This window comes from Alexandromys fortis, unplaced genomic scaffold (assembly GCF_014885135.2).
Source record: "Alexandromys fortis isolate MF-2015 unplaced genomic scaffold, M_Fortis_MF-2015_v1.1 scaffold_22, whole genome shotgun sequence".
In the NCBI taxonomy this organism is placed as follows: Eukaryota; Metazoa; Chordata; class Mammalia; order Rodentia; family Cricetidae; genus Alexandromys; species Alexandromys fortis.
Genome location: NW_026067900.1, coordinates 6,170,282 through 6,190,770, shown reverse-complemented (window position 1 = coordinate 6,190,770; position 20,489 = coordinate 6,170,282). Strand labels below are relative to the sequence as shown.

Genomic DNA, 20,489 nt, shown 5'->3' with positions numbered 1-20,489 from the left:
GTTCGAGACCAGCCTGGTCTACAGAGCTAGTTCCAAGACAGGCTCCAAAGCCACAGAGAAACCCTGTCTCGAAAAACCAAAAAACTCAATACTTTTATGCTAGTTTTATAAAATGTAAATTTCAACGTGAGGATTTTTGCTAAAAGAGGGCTGTGGCTCAGCAGAAAGATGCTTCTGCCCAAGCAAGAGAGAACTGAACTCAGACTCCCAGTACTATGTTAAAAGCAAAGAAAGATTGATAGTAAAGTGAACCAAGTCAGTCAGGACTAAATGGGACAGAAGCAGACTATGGAATAACAGGGAAACACTATCAGAACATCTTTCTGACCATTTTCTCTAAGATGTGTCAACAAACAGATGTATGAACTAGATGTCTTAACATGACATCTACCATCTTGTGCAGAAACCTGTGTGGTGCTAAGGGTTCTGGTCACAAGAAACAGTCTCTCCTCTTGAGGCCATTGTCAAGGAAACTACTGAAACAAATACTTTGAAAAATGCAAAGTTTTAGTTAGAAAAGAAATATCTATGTGATATACTGCTTCTAGCAAAGCAGAAGACCAATTCAAAAGAGAGGGGGGAAAATAAAAGTAACATAAAACAAGACACCAATGACATAACTCAAACAGTGAGAGAGAAACATAGGACAGAACAGAAATAAAAGAGTAGTTAAAGGGCAAAATCGAAGAAACAGCAGAGGTTACTCACTTCAGGGAACAATACCATGATGGTTAAGTGTATACACTAAACCTAAGATTTGGGGATCCAATAAGTAAATTGGAAACAACAGAATTTAAGTCAACCAAGACAAAGGTATACCAAGAGTAAGAAATACAACCTAGCACAAATGTCTGCCTGCCTTGACTAATCAGAACAATGATAGAGGCATTAACTAAGATAAGAAATTCAGAGGGTAGGAGTCATTTCTGCCAAAGATAAATTCAGTTTTTGGCACAAAGATATGATGCCTACAGAACATCCACATGCTGGCACCAATCACTACCAAGGTTATTTCTATCCAGGTAACTTCAAAATCAACACCCAGAGCAAGATGTCTCCATTTTTCTTAGTTTTCCAATCACCTGATAATTCAAATTAAAAATATAGAATATTATCCTGGAGTCCTAAGATTTTATTATACAACTGCCTTAATCTTACAGATGAAAGAATCTGAAGCTTGACATGCTAAAGCTGCAAAGCCACAAAATCAGGTTAAACACATGGGCGGTACATCACACTCTACTGCACTGCTTCCCAACAATCCTCCCTACCCTGGTGTGGCTCTCTGATGGCTACACCAGGAAAAATGGGAAAAAAAAATTCTCAGCCTCAAACATTTTTGACCCTAAAACATGAGTGTGGCTGTCAGATTAATCTTGCCCAAAGACTGGTTCTATGTGACTCTTTGTTCTACTTTGTTGTCATGCATCAGAAGTACTGCCCTTGACTTTGGGGGGGGGGATTATTGTCCAAGTGCTACAAATTTGTCACTTGTCAACTGCCCTTCTGTTGAAAGAGAAACTTCTTATCTAGTTCCTTGGCTAGTCAACCAAGACAGAAGAAATGCACCTGGAATCATAAGTACAACCAAATAAACAACAGTACCTAATAGTTTTATTTCTAAAGGCAGAGAGTCAAAACTGAAATTGAGATTACCTACTTAAGTATCAAGACATTGGTAAACTATTTTGCTCATAATACCCCAGTTTTCCATAAGCTCAAGATACTAAGAGCACTTAACAATTTCTCAGAATGACTAAGTGAATGCAAAACACTTAAAGACTGCCTGGCATACTTAAGGCCATCAATAAATGTTACCTATTATTACCACCATGGAGAAAGTCTAAAACCAATTTTATGGCTCAGAGCATGAGAGTGTACAACAAAGACTACTTTTGTAGTATCTCCACTGCTTGATTCTTCGGCAATGCTTCCGTCACACCCTCAAACATATGAGGCATTTGTTTTGATTGATACTCCCTAGGACTAGTCTTATTCTCTCTAGTACAAAATGATCTATCCGTGTTCAACATGAGGGTTTGATCTTATCATCTAAAGCTAGACCATCCCAGTAGGCGGGAACATGGTCAATGGTGGACCACTTTCTCTAACGTATGCTGCGTTGGGGCTACTGCTCAGTGGGACTTGCCCAGGAAAAGTTGGCAATGTAGCCAGCATGTTCCAAACTCTAGATTTGACCTCCAGCACAGAAATAAATACATGTTAAGGAGCAGAACTATCATTCTATGTAAGATTTTTTTAAAAGTAAGTGACATAAGGAACAAACAAAACAAAATGTGCACAAAAATGTAAAAAATTAAGATCACCAATGTAAGCACAGTTAATGCCAGGGCATAACTCCAAATTACTTTCCCCACTAAGTGAAATCCCATTTACCATCTATAATAAAGTCCTCTACCAGATGGCTAAGAGTGGACTGACCTCAGAATCAATGGTAGAGATGGGAAAGATTGTCTAGTGGCCTGACTACAAGGAAGTTCATTTATCTTTCCATCTAACATGGTCTCTCATTCTTCCCTGCTTATCACAGATACCAAGGCAGAAAACTGAGCTGCAGAAACAATTTTATATTTATGTACATTTCATACTATTTCACCAAAGCCCATATGCATTATATCTACTTTGATTAGGAAACATAGCTTGAGTTCCCGAAGATTCGGTTTCAGATTGAGAGCAGGAAGGAAGATCTTACAATATCTCCAATCACAGTCACCACAAAGAGGTACATAGAAGAGAAGAACCCCAAATGACCTCATAGATCATCCTGGTTTGCTTTTTACCCCACACTAATTTAAATACATGAAGTGAATATGACATTTAAACTCTACAATTTAGATTATGACTAGAGTCAGAAATTTCCGACCTCCAACTGAGGTTAAACATTAATAAGAACTAATGGACTAGCTCCATACATATTATTCACCAACCACAGATTCAAAAAGACTGCTTTTTAACCAACTCTGTATTTTCAAATATAAGTCTTAAAGAAAAAGGTTGCCTCTACCAATAAAAGTTCACTATTTGCACACATGAAAAATGACGATTACTGATTTAGTTGACAGTAGTATAACAAAATAGCATTTCACTTTGGGTTCCTTTTGATGTAATATTACACAAAAATCATACATGTAACTTACATGTGGTATGAAATATTTGAATCAAGTCCAAATGGATCAAAGACCTCAACATAAAGCCAGCCACATTGAACCTTATAGAAGAGAAAGTGGGAAGTACACTTGAACGCATTGGCACAGGGAACCATTTTCTAAATATAACCCCAGCAACACAGACACTGAGAGAAACAATTAATAAATGGGACCTCCTGAAACTGAAAAGCTTCTGTAAAGCAAAGGACACAGTCAACAAGACAAAACGAATCCCTACAGAATGGGAAAAGATCTTCACTAACGCCACATCAGAGGTCTGTTCTCCAAAATATACAAAGAACTCAAGATATTGGACACCAAAAGTCATAATCCAATAAAAAAAATGGAGTACAGACCTAAACAGAGAACTCTCAACAGAGGAATCTAAAATGACTGAGCGACACTTTAGGAAATGCTCAACATCCTTAGTCACCAGAGAAATGTAAATCAAAACAACTCTGAGATTCCATCTTACACCTGTAAGAATGGCCAAGATCAAAAACACTGATGAACAACTTATGCTGAAGAGGTTGTGGGGAAAAGGGAACACTCCTGCCTTGCTGGTGGGAGTGCAAGCTAGTACAACCCCTTTGGATGTCAGTATGGCGATTTCTCAGAAAAATAGAAAACAACCTTCCTCAAGACCCAGTATGTATGTATGTACACACACACTTTTGGTATATATCGAAAGGATGCTCAATTGTGCCACAAGGACATGTGCTCAATTATGTTCATAGAAGCTTTGTTTGTCATAGCCAGAACCTGGAAACAACCTAAATGCCCCTCAACCAAAGAATGGATAAGGAAAATGTGGTAATTACACAATGGAGTACTACACAGCAGAAAAAAAAATAACGACATCTTGAATTTTGCAAGGAAATGGATGGAGCTAGAAAACATTATTTTGAGTGAGGTAACCCAGACACAGAAAAATGTACTCACTCATAGGTGGTTTTAAAACATAAAGCAAAGAAAGCCAGCCTACAAACTACAATCCCAGAGAACTTAGAGAACAATGCGGACTCTAAGAGAGACTTACATAGATAAAATCTACATGAGAAGTAGAAAGTAGAAAAAGATCTCCTGAGTAAATTTGGAGCATGGGGACCTTGAGGGAGGGTTAAAGGGGGAGGGGAGAGGCAGGGAGGGGAGCAGAGAAAAATGTAGAGCTCAATAAATACCAATAAAAAATGTAAAAAAAGAAATATTTGAATAATTATGAAATCAGCTGACCATGGGTCCCTGTGAGGACATGAATTCAGTGTAGACTTCCTGTTGACTGTTCTGGCTTCCTTTTTCTATATTACCTTGTGACACAGTATAACTTTCAGTTATATTTCCAATTCCTGACAGTCTTGTGCATAGAAGGTGGGCCACTAGTAAGTGTCATGAGTATACTACCTGTATCAGCCCATGAAAGAGCTACTGAGTACCACTGGTCCTAAGTATAAAACTTAGCACTCAGTAATTCTAAAATTAGAGAAAGGAATTCAAGAAAAGTCAGTTTTCAATTTTCATTTCTTTCTAGTATTACTTATATTTGAGGGGTTAATAAAGTATAATAAATATATTTGTATCTGCAAGTGCATTTTACTTCATTTAAATAGTCAAGACGAAAACAACTTTCAATATAATTTGAAGAAACTAAAGTAGCCTTCCTACAGCAGTAAGACAGTGGGGTTTCTGCTTAGCACAGACTTAGTAACCACACTCAGAACTAAGCAAGCCTAGAAAACTATTTCAAAATGTATTTTATAGGGCATTTTAGTCAATGAACTAGACTCTATAAGTTTGAGTTATAGACAATATTTTACTGTGGTTCTTCTGCTATGAAGAAGGTTAAGAGACTTCCTTCCTTCCTTTTTCTATTTTTGAAAAAGAATCTCACTTAGGAGTCCTGGCTTCTCTGGAATTCGCTACGTAGACCAGATTGGCCTCAAACTCACAGAGATTCACCTACCTCTGCCTCCTGTATACTGGAATTAAAGGCGTGCACAACCACACCAGGTGAGACTCATCCTTCTATTCTTAATTTTTTAGCAAGGACAAACATCTCAGAAGAGAAAACAATAGTTGACATCAGTTCTGTTTTATAGTTAGCCTATACAGGCACACTGGAGAATACAGGAGGAGGAGACAAAAAATGAGTAAAATAGCAGCAACTTCGTCCCTAAGTTCAGTATTGACCTAACACAGGAGAAACATGTACTACATTTCAAAATCACTTCAGTGCCACAAAAGAAAGAACAACACAACTACTGCAAACTAGTACAAAAATGTATTTTAATAAAACTGGGTTGTATAAGCAGCTAGGAAATCTTGAAAATGTCTACTTCAAGTCAATTAATAAAAAAGGCTGTCTTTAAGGACGGAAAGGTCAGTTTAAAAGGACTGTTGTCCTAAGCAGAGAGGTGCTGTACTAGATTTCAACAAGACAGTGTTGTTCCACAGTCTTCAGAAAAAAACAGGAAGAATCAATCACACTCAAGTCCGGTGTTAGATAATCTCACAATATTTAATTAAAGCACTGTGATGCCACTGACCAGTAGTTGAGAAGAATGTATTGCAAGACTGAATTTAAGTTAAAATTATAAATAACTACAGTACAGATAGAATGTCACTAAAATCTCAATCATGAGATTCCACAGATAACCAGTCACCAGGGTCTCCTGTCATCAAGAGAAAATGGCAACAGCGGCAATAACAGCTGAAGCAGGAGCACAAGTAGAGAGGGCAGCAGCAGAGGCAGCAATGTACATTTACTAAGTGCCTCGTCTCTCCAGCCTGTACCTCATAATTTAAATGTTTAAGTAAATAATTAGTAACAGGACCCACTGGTTTCCATTCATTCTTTCCACTTGTTACAGAATTACTGTTTCTTTTAGTGATAAGAAACCTGAGACTTAGCAAGGGTTAAATTTTATTAGAGCTATAGAGTATTTAACTTGGATCTCAGTCTGTATCTACTTTTATTTCAGGCAGACATTCCTTTCATAGCACCATCTGTCACAGTGGTGTGCATAAACAGATTTGCAGTGTGGGGGATTAAGATCACTAGGGTTTCATATTTCAGTCAGATACAAAGAGGAGCAGTAAGCCTCTCCAAGGAGTCAAATACTAAGCTGGTAAGAGTAAGGCTGAAGAAGGCTCTCAAAAATCGCAAGTGCATTGGAAGTATGATATAAGCCATAAAGTATCAAGAACAAGGCAGCACAGTTTAGAAAGACTGTGATCAAATTTAAAGATAGTATTATTAAAAACTAACCTGGGATATTCATAAATATTCCCTCAAAATATAACGTAGTGTACTTAAACACCAAAGTCTAATGGTATGACACAGTAACACATTCTGCAACACTAACTTGGTACAAAAGGAAGAAAAGAGAATAAGCAGCAATGGTTTGTGAAATGATATGGGTGGGCTAGAATGAAAAAATGACTTGAAAATCAGGGTGATTATCTTTCAGTAAAATGTAGACAAATAAAACCATGTGTGCTAACATAAGAACAGTAACAATCGCATAGCCATTTTCACACTGTCTCCTGTCCTATGTTTCAGAGACCATAAACATAGACTAATTCCTTTAATTCCCTCAACCTTTGTAACTAGGCTCTTTTGTGATTTACATTTTAAGAATGGGGAATTGGGGCAGAGAGGTCAGGTAACCTGACCAGAGTCACTCATATCTAGTAAACAAGGCACAAATTCCAAACTTTGAAATCTACTACAAAACCTATATTCTTCCCACACAATAGAATCTGTTTAACAGTCAGACAAAGTTTAATGTGGAGTTGTGCGTGAACTCTGGAAGCCACTTAGGGAAGAAGCAGGACTTTATAAAGTTAAAAAAAAAGGAAACCTCTTAATAATGATGTAAAGTCTAGAAATAATAGCCTCAAAAGGTTACTAAAATATTCATGCCCTTGAATAACAGCATCTTTTGTGCCTACAATCAGAGGCAGAATTAGCTAATACTTGGTCTGCCTCTGTTACGCACTACTTTGATTTTATAAAGGAGGATATTTTTCCTGATATAAGTGGGAGCATGCATGATGACTTGTTAGCAGTTAATTATACAATATACCCTATGTGATTCAGGAACATTTTTTAGGAATCCTAAGCCAACTATTTAAACAAAATTATATTTAAGATGCAATTAACAAAAATAGTAAGTCTATATATATTAGGGTTTACATGATTTATTAGATTTTAATATCTGGAGATTAATGTCAAATATTGGTGGAAAAGTGGGTCAATATTCTCTAACATTCACTATAGAATTAAAAACATTACATTAATTAATCTGTTTGCCCTTCTTTTTTCTTTCATTTCTTTGAGACAAGGTCTTGTGATGTAGCCTTAGAACTCAGAGATTTCTTACCTCTGTTTTCCAACGGCTGGGATTAAGGATATATGCCACTACACTAAGCTAAGTTTAACCTACATTTCCTTGATTTATTTGACTTAGGCAGATTTTCCCCCAGACCACGTATAAATTAAGGACAATTAGTTATATAGTACAGATATACAGCTAGTTCACCTTTCATAAATATATGAGGATACAAATATATGAGAATACATATTGGATCTGTATTAAACTGATCCAAGACTAAAATGGGCATTTAATTTCTCAAGATCAAGCATCCTGTTAACTACTCTTGGGAAAGGGGATTCCAGATGCTGAGTTCAACTCTTCTTAAGACAAAAAAAGACACAGAGACATCACCAAGTCAGTGCCCAGACCTTATGCTTCCTCACCTCTTTGGTGTCTTTACTCAAATACTGTCTCTCAGCGAGGCCTTTTCTGATGGTCAAAACTAAAACGGCAACCCACTTGAAATGCCACTACATATTTCCTTTATCCCCCTTACCCTAGTTCATTTTCTTCCTATTACTGAACACATTCTAACATGCTGTTTGTTTTACTTTTTCACTCCCCGTTTTCACCACTAAAGTGTAAACTCCATGAGGTCAGCAATTCCAGTCTATACTTCTGAGCACACAGAACAGAGACAGGCATAAAGTACATATTCAATAAGTATTTTATGAATGAATAAATAAAGTCAAGAGATATGATGCTGTTCCAGAAACGTTGAGAATCCAAAGCTATACCAATCTAGGAGTGGCAATGGATTCCAAGTGTACAAACCACCTTTTATTCCGTAGTAATCCAAAAGCACACGAGCATGAGATGGCTTTATGTGACCAGTATATAAACTACTTTTAAAAACTTAACAGTAAAAACAGGTAAGAATTAAGAAACAGCTGACTAGTACTAAACTAATTTGACTGTCTATAATGACGTTTTATGTTGCATTAAACCATTTTTTAAAAGCAAAGTTACAGTTGTCAGAACTTTGAGAGAAACTTCTGGGTATCGTGGCCATGCTTATAATCCCAGCGCTTGGAAAGTTGAGGCAGGACCATGAGTTCCAATAAGCTACATAGCAAGACTGTCTCATTTAAATTGAAGAAGAGAGAGAGGGGGAGAAAGAGAGAGAGGGGGCAGATAAAGAAGTGAACTTGGTAAGCACTAAGAAAACCAGTTCCGTGAAAGAGGAGATAATATGCAAATACTCAACCATGACTAAGAACAGATTCTCTTGTCTGTGAATGATAGAGAATTATTGTTAAAAATAGAAACAAGTCATTTTAAAGTAATTATAAAGTAATAGAAACTAGTGTATCAAATTCATGACAACACAACAAGCTGTTATTAGAATTCTGGAAATGCTTTTATGTATAGTATAGAACTAATAAAGTTTTAATAAGAAGCTTAAAACTAATGGAATCCTCTTTTTTTATTGTTAATTCCAAGGAAAACAATAAAACAAAAAGGCAGACATCTGAAAATGCCTTTATCTCTGCTCCAAAAGCAAATACGAAGCTCTGATATTGGGATGTGTAAATACATATTTTTAAGATGCAAGAAAAATAGGGTTTAACTATAATTTAGAGACTGCTGACTCTTAACTGTTAAAATCATAAAAAGTACTTTATTTGTTTCCAAAATCCACGAAATCAGTGCTGTAAGAACAGAGACATTTTAGTTGGGCTAAGGGGAACACAAATGTACTAAGTGGAAATATTCTCAGTAGACATGTCAATCCACCAGACTCCATACAGTTAATGCTATTTGCAGGATAAATTAAGTTTTATATAAAATTATTTATTAGGAAACAATTTCTAAGACAAATGCAAAATTTACTAAATAACAGAGCAAAGCAATTTATTTGAACTTAATGTAGCTAAGATAAGAAGTGACAAGTTTAATATTTAAGTAGAAAGAAGCTCATGCAATACTGGTTCATACTGTACAAATAATATTACCTTTATTCAAAGGGATGATATTAATGACTTATCAGAGCTTACATATCAATTAAATGTTACTTTAAAACCTGTTTTTAGAATCTTCAAAAAGTCTCGCTAGTTTGTTATACCTTAAAAGTCACAATTACTTAGATTAATAATCCTCAAATAGAGACAGAGGGCATAGTGGTGTAAGAGAACACCTTAATTAAAAAGCTACAAACAGGCAGCCTACATGAGCTTTTGAAGTTCTTGACAAAAATGAAACAAACATTAAAACTTTAGAGAATAGAAAAATAGACATCAATAAATTCAGAACAGAAAAATCAAGCTATGAGAAGTAACTTAAATTTTATCTTAGTTAAATTATATTAAAATTATAGTTGGTATGGGGCAATATATTTTCAATGACAGTGTAACTTTAGAACATGTCACTGAGAAATGTTGTCTGAGGACTAGACACAGTTATTATCTCCCAGCACCAGTGTCTTCATGTCCTGGACTGCCTGCCTGCCTTTCTGCTGAAACAACATTAAGGGCAGCAGTCAAAATGGCTACATTTTAATTTGGCTATCAAAAGCACTGATTTGATGGGCTTTTCTTGTTCACAATTGGCCCATAAGATTAAGATCAAGAGCCAAAGCCACCAATGGGAGCCATGCTCAATTTGGTGGGCTTTTGAGGCTGCCTCTGGCCAAATCAGTCAGGCTCAGCCTGATGTAGGCCAGAACCTAGAGCAGGTCCCACAGTCAGTTCATTCTCATTCCTGGGAAAGAGAGAACAGGTAGCACTTGTGTCCATCGAAGGGGACACTGTCCAGGTACACCCTGGACATGTTTTGAAATCTCTGGGCTGCTTCTGCATCTGAAAAATAAGAAAAATAGCACAATGACAGACAACGAATGAGGAAAAAGACAACCATCTGACCTAAAAACTCATGGCATAAGATATGAAAAAAGCAGACAAAACAAAAAAATAAAGAGCTATTATTTGGAATACATTATTCTGGAGGCAAGAATAGCAGAGAAAACAAATTATTTTAAGCAAAGAAAAGACCACAGCAATAAAGTTATTTTTAGAGAGCCAACTGGAGGGAGAAGAAATATGTGTTAAGACACGTGAATCTTGACACAAAGATAAGGCAGAGCAAGAATCTAGATGCATGCGAAAGCTGAAAAGAGCTGAGTAACGAGCACCACTGGTGTCATGGACTTGTGAAACTGCCTTTGTGTAAGAAACATCAGAACTTTGAACTTAGGAAATCCCAACTTCTCTTGCACCAGGTCATGAGCTCCACAGAGCAGGAACCTATTTCAACAAGCAGCTTAAAAATAAAAACAAAAGACTTCAGTACTTTTTCACTCCTATTAAAGGCACACTTAAGAATGCAATTGTGCTAAAAATCCAAAGGAAAACACACTTAATAAAAATTAGACTTACTCAGAAAGGCGTTCAGAAGTTGGGATACAAACAGAAACTGAAATCAGAAGAAAAGTTTCACATTTACAAGAGTGTATAAACAATGCTGGGTGAAATAAAATGACTTAGTAAAGAGTCCATATTTTGGCGGACCAAAAAATAATGATAAATACAATATCTAAAACAGTAGTTACGTATACGTACCTTTCTCTATTAAAACTTGACAAGTATGAGTTTCATGTTGACTTAAGTGTGTGGCCATATTATCTAAGCCAGAAACATCAGTTAGGAAATCACAATTAAGGCACACTAGAGAAATGCCCCTATTAAAAAAAATAGCAATAAAAGGTTTTATTTTTTATGAAACTATACACAGGTACTATACTATTTTTCCATGTTTTTTGTCATAACTTACATTTTGTTATATAAAATTTTACATAACTTTTAGAAAATGGTGTAGCCATATCCAAATTATGATGTCATTTAAAGTATTCGTGTTTAAAATATATGGGGAAAGCTTAGTGGTAGTGAAGACCTAAAATACTCAGTCTTGAGTTCATTCCCAATCCCTACTCCCCCCCAAAAGTATTTTTTAGGAGCATTCACCTTTTGTACCAGCTGAAAAAAAGTCTACTGCTAGATAGTCTTGGCTCTGCTAAGTGCTTGCATTAATACAGGTAAGCAGCACGTTCCTCCATCATCAGGTGAGGATATAGCATTCATTTACTTAATATGCATTTAATAAGGCTCTCTTTATGTATCATCCAATAGGTGTTATGAACATAACAGTGAAAAAACTGTAGTCCACATTCTAATGGAATTTATAATATAGGGTTTCATTTAGTCAAAGATAAAGTCAGAAAAACGATGTAAAGTCTAAGAATGGATCATATGACAGCTACTATCAAGTCATGGTATGCTTAAAGTTCTCACAATTGGTGCTATCTTCACTTAATACTGAATTAGCTAAAGTAACTAATTAGACCCTAAATCATACATGCCTGAATATCTCAAGGCAGCATCATCAACTAGCCCACCTGCCTATCTGCTGAAATCTTAATGAAATGTGTGATGATTACAAATTATTAATGTATAAACAAACTTCTTGATTTGGCAAAGCATGGGAGGTTTGAAATGTTACATTTGGGCCTTTAATAGAGAAAGTTGGTATGCTGAAGGTAAGAAAATCTAGACAAAGAGAAAGACAATGCTCAGAGGTCAATCTAGAGACTGTTTCCCTTATTAGATCTTGGTGTGGGAGAATGGTCTTTATTCTGTCAATTATATTTTAAATAAATGCTGACTGGCCAGTAGCCAGGCAGAAAGTAGAGGCGGGTCAATGAGAACAGGAGAATTCTGGGAAGGAAGCGGCCCATTCCTCTGCAGTCCTGAGCCCACCACAGAAGATGTGACTGCCTCATGTGGCTAACATATACTAGAATAATGGGCTAATATAAGTTATGAGTTAATAATAAGCATGAGTTAGTGGGCAAATCTACTAATGCAGACCTCTGTGTGATTTCTTTGGGGCTAAAAGGCTGTGGAACCTGGTGGGAGGCCAGAAACCAGGCAGGACAGAAACCCTGACAAGATCTGGCTGTAATTCTTCTGCTATGAGGGGGACAGTAACACAAGATTTTTTTCATTCCCCGCCCCCCCTTTCTTTTTTTGATTTTTGAAACAAGGTTTCTCTGTGTAACAGCATTGACTGTCCTGGAACTCATTCTGTAGAGCAGGTCTGCCTCTGCCTCCTAAGGTACTAGGACTAAAGGCATGCGCCACCATGCCCAGCCTGACTGTAAAATCCTTAAAGAATCTCCTTAATAAATTATTTTTGCTTAGGTGAAAAAAAAATGATCATGCAATGTGATCATTGTTACTATCATTTTTTTTAAGTAACAAAACCAAAAAAGCATGAAACTAGTGGCAGCAGAGATAGCTCAGCAAAGGCATTGGCTACTCTTCTAAAGGACCTGAATTCAATTCCCAACACCCATATGGAACAGACACCATCTTCTGGCCTCTATAAGAACCAGGCATGAACATGGTGCATAGACATACATGAAGGTAAAATATTTATACACATAGTAAAATATTAATTTTTAGAATGTGAAAATAGGTCACACTATTTCCCCTGAAATTCTAATATACTATACATTACACGTACAGGTTACTCTGGTCAAACAAACTGAAACCCCCAAATTAGTTCTTCCTGGCTGATCTTTTTTAATGATATTTTATCTGACAATGAGGCTCCAACTAGACTCTGACTCTCTGCTTTCCTAAAATATTTACTATGAAGCACTTCATGATATCAATAGTTGTTATACTCTGTGTTTTAGACATATCATCTCATCGAAATATTACAACTTGAAGAAGCAGATGCAATAATTACCATTTCCTTAGCTAGTATTAGCTTAAATACTTGATTTTAGCTGGAAGGTCAAGAAGTGGTATTACTGGCATTTTAATAGAAACAAAATGCTTTGTCACTGTGGTTTGCTGTAGCTTTTTTTAATTAACCCAATGCCAGTGTGTTTGTCAGTTGGCTGCTTGTGACTGGATGTTATAGGGTACTGTAACTATCATTAGATCATAATCTACCAAAGACAAAGCTGGTAAGGATAATTAGGTTTGAACTAAAAGCACAAATTCAGTCCAATAATTCATATCATTATAAACTCAGTCCTAACTAGTTGACAGCCCCAAATTACAATACTGATGCACCTACAACTAACCTCAAATACAGCTGAACTCAACCGCCTTCAGTATTTGAGTAAGAAAAGTAAAGAGACTATATTAAAAGCAAGCATTCCAGTGCTTTAAATTTACTAAAAACTGAAGCAGGTTGATGAGATAGTTTAGCAAGTAAGAGCATTTGCTGTGCAAAACCAATGGCCTGGAAACCACCACAGAAGGAGAGAATCAATTTTTGAAAAGTCTCTTCTGACCTCTACATATGTGCTATAGTATGTGTGCATGTGTTTTTATGCAAACACACACAAAATATATAAAATAAAAAACATTATTTACTTTCATATATCTTTTTGTTTTACATTTTTTTTCTGAGTCGGATTTCTTTGAGTACTGTGGAAAAGCTTTATTTTTGTTCTCACCACAAAATGAAAATGTACTTTATATGGTCCCCCTCTGAAACTACTACAATGAATTTATCATGATACTATGACATACCTATGATCTAATGATAGTAACACAATCCTGTAACATCTAGTCATAAGCACTCAACTCACACGCTGGGATTGGGTTAATTAAAAAAAATACAGCAAACACAATGGCAAAGCATTTTGTACCTATTAAAATGACTGTAGTACCACTTCTTGGCCTTTTGGCTAGGAACAAGTACAGAATGCCTATAATAAAAAACAAGTAGCAAGTGCTAGAAAAGATGCAGGAATTTGTAACTCTTACACAGTACTAGTTGAGTATGTAAAATAGTGAAACTATGGTGAAAAACAGTCTATCAGCTTCTAAAAATGCTTAAAAGGGAATTAGAATTTAACTAGCAAACCTAATCCTAATTACACACAAGAGAAATGGGTATTTGAAAGAACTTAAATAAAAATGTTCATATCAGCATTACTTATAATGACTTCAAAATACAAAACTAACCAAATGAATAATCTATGGTATATCCATAAAGTAAAATAGTATTCCAATTTAAATAAGTATCGCTATATTCCACACCATGGATAAACCTTGGTAGGAAGTCACTAAGGGCCCCAGATAATACCATCCCATTTATTGACAAAACACCCAGAATGTACTAGTCTACACAAACACAAAGTACATTGTTGTGGGAGCTCCTTCCGCTCCTTCAGCCAATAGCTGCTGAGATAACAGCCCATTGGGGTGTGGTCTCTCTCCCTTTAAAAAAGCGGCCACTTCCCTCTCCTCTCTCTGGCTTCCGGCTCCGCTTCCAGCGACTAGGCTCCTTCCCTTACTGTGCAGAGGGCTGTTGTCTGGGACAGTGATCTGTAAGTTTTCCCCTTTAAATAAATAACCATTCTATTAATCATAATCCCAAACTGGTATGGGATTGTTTGTGACTTACGCCTTCATCTGGCACCCTCCCTCCCCGCCCCCCACGCCCCAATGTGTGGATAACTGGATCCACAGAAAGCCTGAAAAAGCTTGGGAAAGAATAGAGTAAAGCATGTGTTCTTGGTAGCAGCAATTTCTTGGGTCTGCTCTGCTTACTAGAGGCAAGCAAGCGCTCTCATCTAAGAGAGGCTTCCTGACTCAGCTTTAGCTGCAAAATCCTGTATCTCCTTTAAGAGGTCCTGCCACGAACACTTAAACGGTGTTGATGATGAAAAGCTGAACACATGCTTTTTGGTTTTCAGCTGTAGCAGGAAAAAAGCTGCGCCATTAAAAATACCGGCTTTCTGAGCCGTCCTAACTCTGACTGAGGCAGGAGGGCGGACTACAGAGAGAGGACTTGAGTGTTGTCTGTGGACATAGTGTTGCAGCTTGCTTGCTGGAGGGACCTTGAAACACCATAGAGTTGTGGCAATAAAAATGGCTCCAGCGGTACCTCAGCCATGAGGCTGAAAAGCTAAGGAATGGGCTGGATCTAGCCAGCAAACCCACGGCTTTAATCCTACCCATATTGCTCAGTAATTTAAAGGCTCATATGGTCAGAAAAATAGAGAGAGATACAGTAAAGGGAGATTCAAAAGCGAAGAAACTTCTAAATGGTTTACAGTCTGTTAAAAATATATGCAAGCTAAAAGTTAAAGTTCTTAAAGAATAAAAAAAAAAAAAAAGGAAGAAAGAAAGAGAGTAGTTGGGTCCCAGGAGGCAGAGGGAGATTGACCTCTGTGACTTCAAGGTGTGGTAGCACACCCCTTTAATCCCAATGCCTGGGAGGCAGAGACAGATAGATCTCTGAGTGCTCAAGGACAGCCTGGTCTACAGTTATTCCAGGACAAAGATATACAGAGAACCTGTCTCAAAAAATAAAAGTAAAAATAATTGAAATAGAGGTTAAAATAAAGCTGCACAAAGATGGAAAATACACACAGAATTTTGATACTGTATGCTATTATGCTCTCTTTGAATTGTTTGAATGCTGAAAAAGGAGCAAAAGCTGCTAAAATATATTTGTTTATAAATGCTGAACTAATACAACACAAATATTTTGAAAATACTTTGACTACAGAATTTGGATCTAAGGATATGATACTTTGGAAAAGAGTTTCTTTTGTTTTCACAGAGGATGAGACCCTGTGGATTGCTTCTATCCCAATATGGTATGATAAACCACGCCCTGCTGAAAGGTTGCTGAGAACACCCTCAAAAAAAATTACTTCACCCAACTGCCAACTGAGAGGAATCTAGCACACAGGTTATACCATGAAAGACCTGATTAACAGTGCCCCATTCAGCAGGAAGCAGTTTGGAAAGAAAAAACTGCACCCATATTCCCAAATATTGCTTATAAATGTTCTTTTACAGTTAAAGGGGGATATGATACAGATATGAATGATTTGCATTGGTATGGATTTGATTTTATTGATATAAATTTAAGGTCAATCTTGTTATATGTATATGCATTTCTGATATTGATTAAGGTATTGTGATTGTGTAGTTCATGTAAAAATGTAATGTATATAGGTTGTTAATGGATAATTATCAATAATAGTCAAGCTTGTAGTCATGTTAGATTTTCTAGATGTACATAGATATATTTTAGAGACATTCTTCATATCTTTCAAAGACTACAGAATATGACATTTAATATTTTAATAACTTAGGGCTTTTCATGACAATGAGACATGTCTGCTCCTGGCAGCACCAATCTACTTCAAGAGGAAGATGGGCATTGAAGAGGCTCCTTATGGAGTTGGTTAGCCATTTGGGCAAGAAACTGCTCTTGCCTGGACTGTTGCATAAACTGGACACAAAGAACCTGCAGAAAGAGGACTGCTGAACTTGCTTAAAGGTGAGATGATTCTTTGGAGTTCCTGACTCATGAAAGAGTCTGTGAGACATTCTGCAGGACACAGCAGATAGTGACTTTGAAATTTCCTGCTTCATGAAAATTCCTCTGGATACTATGGGCCTGTAGGCCGAAGATGGATGCCCCAACGGTACAGAGGAACTTTGGGTGACTGTACAGGCAGCAAGATGTCTCTGTCATTTCTAGAGTTTGGAAGTTGCTTATTTCTTGTTTGCTTGGGTAATATTGTATCCTTCTTGAGTCTTTGATGGAGTTGAAGAATAGTTAGTTATAGTTATAGTTTTCCTTAGTTATGATAAAGATAAAATAGATGTAAATATTGTAACTGTAATTCTTGCTTGATAACTGTTTTATTATATGTAATCTTACTATGTTAAAGTTAAAGCCTTCCTTTTTTTGTTTAAACAGAAAAAGGGGAAATGATGGAGGAAGGTCATTGGTTAATAAAGCAACTGCTTGGCCTCATAGGTTAGAACATAGGTGGGTGGAGTAAACAGAACAGAATGCTGGGAGGAAGAGGAAGTGAGCTCAGATGCCATGTCGCTGCTCTCCAGGGCAGACACGATGAAACAAGCCACCAGGTCAGACATGCTGATTCTTTCCTGGTAAGACTGGTGCTACACAGATTACTAAATATGGGTTAGGCAAAATATGAGAATTAGCCAGTTAGAGGCTAGAGCTAGTGGGCCAAACAGTGTTTAAATGAATACAATTCAATACAAGACAAAAATGATTGTGTGTTGTTATTTTGGGGCATAAGCTAGCTAGGCAGCCGGGAGCTGGGTGGCAGGAACATAGCCCCGCAGCTCCTTCTACAGTACATTTAGAGCTACTTGGGGATAGGTAGAGTTGAAAGGAAATGGGAATGACTGCTAATATATGGGATTACTTTTTAAGTACTGAAAATGTACGCATACTAACTATGACTAATACACAACTGAACATTCTAAAATTTATTAAGATTACATGTTAAACATGTGAGGAATATGGCATGTGTGATGGTTAATCTTGATTATTAATCTGAGGGGTTTAAAAAACCTCCAGCATTTCTATGAGGGCGTTTCTAGGTTAAGTGAACCAGGAAGTTCTCCCACCCCCTAAATATAGGTATGCCATCCCACAGATTGGGTCTTGGACAGAGTGAAAAAAGCAAAGGGAATCAAGTGGCAGTATTCAGCAGGCTCTGCTCCCTGACTGCTGACACAATGTAACCGGTACTCCAATCTCTTGTCACCTGACATCCCTAAAGAGACTATACCCTTGAATTGAGCCAAAATAAACTTTTTCTTCCTTAAGTTGCCTGTCAGGCATTTATATCATAGCAACAGGAAAAGTACCTAACACAGTATATGAATTCTAGCTTTAAAAAGTTATTACATAGAAAAAAGTTACAATCACTGTTCAATAGAAAGATTTTACAGAAATCATTTACCTGAGATTTTCCGAATGCTTCTTAAATATACAAAACCTTTTACTTGGACGGTTACTATGAAAGCTGGAAAGACAAAAATGATTACAATACTTTTATTGGGCAGAAAGTCACACTGATTTATAAACACATTTAAAGTCTATATTTAAGCTAATAAAATAGCATGATGAGAATACTACTCTTGTTTCTGTTTAACTCATTGTGTCCCCCCCCCCCCGTTTTACACAAGGTCTCAAACTTATGAGCCAAGGGGGTCTCCTACTTTGACTTCTGAGTAGCTGAAACTCAAAGTTTGTACCACCATGTGTAACTATATCTTTTGCTTCATTTTAAGTTTTTTAGTTTATGCATATGGACATTTTGCCTGTATGTATGTCTGTGAACCATGTGTGTGCCTGTTGCCCATGGAGGGCACTGAATCTCCTGGAAAGGAAGGTACAGATAGATGACTGTAACTGCCATGGATATTGGAATCAGAACCCTAATACTATGAAAGAGCAGTAGGTGCTCTTTACTGCTGAGACATCTTTCCAGTCCTGTGGGTATCATCTTTGTATTTTCTCTATTAACATCTCTTTTCCCTAAGCATATTCCCAATCAAAAGCTCAAGGTTACATAAAAAGGGAAATAAAAAAATATAGAGCAATAAACTCAAGTTTTATCTATTAAACATTAAAAACAAATTTGAATTTCTGCAAATGGTATTTTTACTATAATACGAACTGTTACCAATCATAATTTACCATTTTTTAGTCTTAGCAAGCTTACATAAATGGAAGAGGATTCAAACAAATTTCAAAAAATTTAAATGGTTTACATTTTTAAAGCCAAATATTTCAATAGGTCTTTTGAGATTACCAGCAGCAGTTTAAAAAAACAAAATGAAAATAAGGACTCCTAGGTTAAAATGATGCCCCTCTTAACACAGAACAGAAAAATCCCTAACCATACTTTCAGCCATATGAACAGAGGTCTTCTATGCCCTTTATCTCTTTCTTGCACTAAAAGCCAGGGCTGGTTTAGCACAGTTATTTCTAAAAGTGAAGTCACACACAATAGTCCCAGTATCACCTGAGAACTTACTTAAAAACGTAAAGTGTTAAGTTACTCACAAACCTACTTAATTCATCTCTGGCAATGAAGTTTTAACATACTTTGTCAGTGATTATAATGCATGCTTAGGTAAATTTAATACAGGCTGTGAAAACAAATAACTATTCTGAGTAGCGACAAACTTAGGAAATATTCTTCAAAGTTTGCAAAGATTTTATATCCTCAGAAGAGTTCAGATAGTTAATTCTTCAATTTGAGAGTATTACTAAAGAATTTATAAGTATATATATGATGGTATCACAAAAATCTTATTTTAACATCAACAAGTTGAGAATACTCAAAGCTACTTGCAAAAATTTGTACACATGATTGTTCCCTTGAGAAACTAGTCTAAGATTCCATCTGATTCATAAAATATATGAATCAAATATTACCTTAAAAAATAAAATTCAAAAATTATCTTTCTTTAGATAATAATACTATTTTTGCTTTATTACCTATTAGGAAAGTGAGATTAAAATAACATTATAAGGTCATTCTGATGCTTTCAAATATGTCTACAATTTGTACCATTAAAATATTGATAACCATTTCAAAGTTATCTGGGCCCTAGCTATAAATAAAATTTTCTATTTCTTCTCTTTGTATTATGTAAATTTAAAACACAAATTCTGGTGCTGGTGATAGCTCAGAGGTTAAGAGCACTGACTGTTCTTCCAGAGGTCCTGAGTTCAATTCCCAGCAGCTACATGGTGGTTCACAACCATCTATAATAAAATCTGATGCTCTCTTCTGGCCTGCAGGCATACATGCAGACAGAACACTATATACATAATAAATAAATCTTTTTAAAAAATGATGAAAAAAATAAAACAAAAATTCCATGATTTTATAATTAACAAAAAGTGGGGACAGCTAGATGTGGTGACACACACCTATAATTCTATTACTTGGGAGGCTGAAACAAGGAATTCAAGTTCAAGGCCCATCTGGGCTACACAGTGAAACAAATGCCTTATTTTAAAAAAAAAAAAAGGAAGAAGGAGGAAGGAGGAGAAGGAGGAGAAGGAGAAGGAGAAGGAGAAGGAGAAGGAGAAGGAGAAGGAGAAGAGAATGAAAAATGTGCTG

General features: G+C 36.4%; 1 protein-coding gene across 6 annotated transcripts in view; it reads right to left on the bottom strand.

Annotated features, from left to right (window-relative positions):
• Znf280d (zinc finger protein 280D) overlaps positions 1–20,489 on the bottom strand; it is a 77,589-nt gene that overhangs the window by 13,229 nt on the left and 43,871 nt on the right. For 3 of the 6 annotated variants that reach the window (XM_050127323.1, XM_050127332.1, XM_050127327.1), the window contains 3 exons: positions 18,312–18,374; positions 11,101–11,219; positions 10,918–10,954 (listed from right to left, as the gene is read on the bottom strand). In XM_050127323.1, the coding sequence (XP_049983280.1) occupies positions 10,918–10,954; positions 11,101–11,219; positions 18,312–18,374 (219 nt within the window). Of the gene's footprint in view, positions 1–9,478; positions 10,342–10,917; positions 10,955–11,100; positions 11,220–15,716; positions 15,864–18,311; positions 18,375–20,489 lie in introns of those variants that run through there. The other 3 variants (XM_050127338.1, XR_007589425.1, XM_050127345.1) reach the window with 3 other exon arrangements.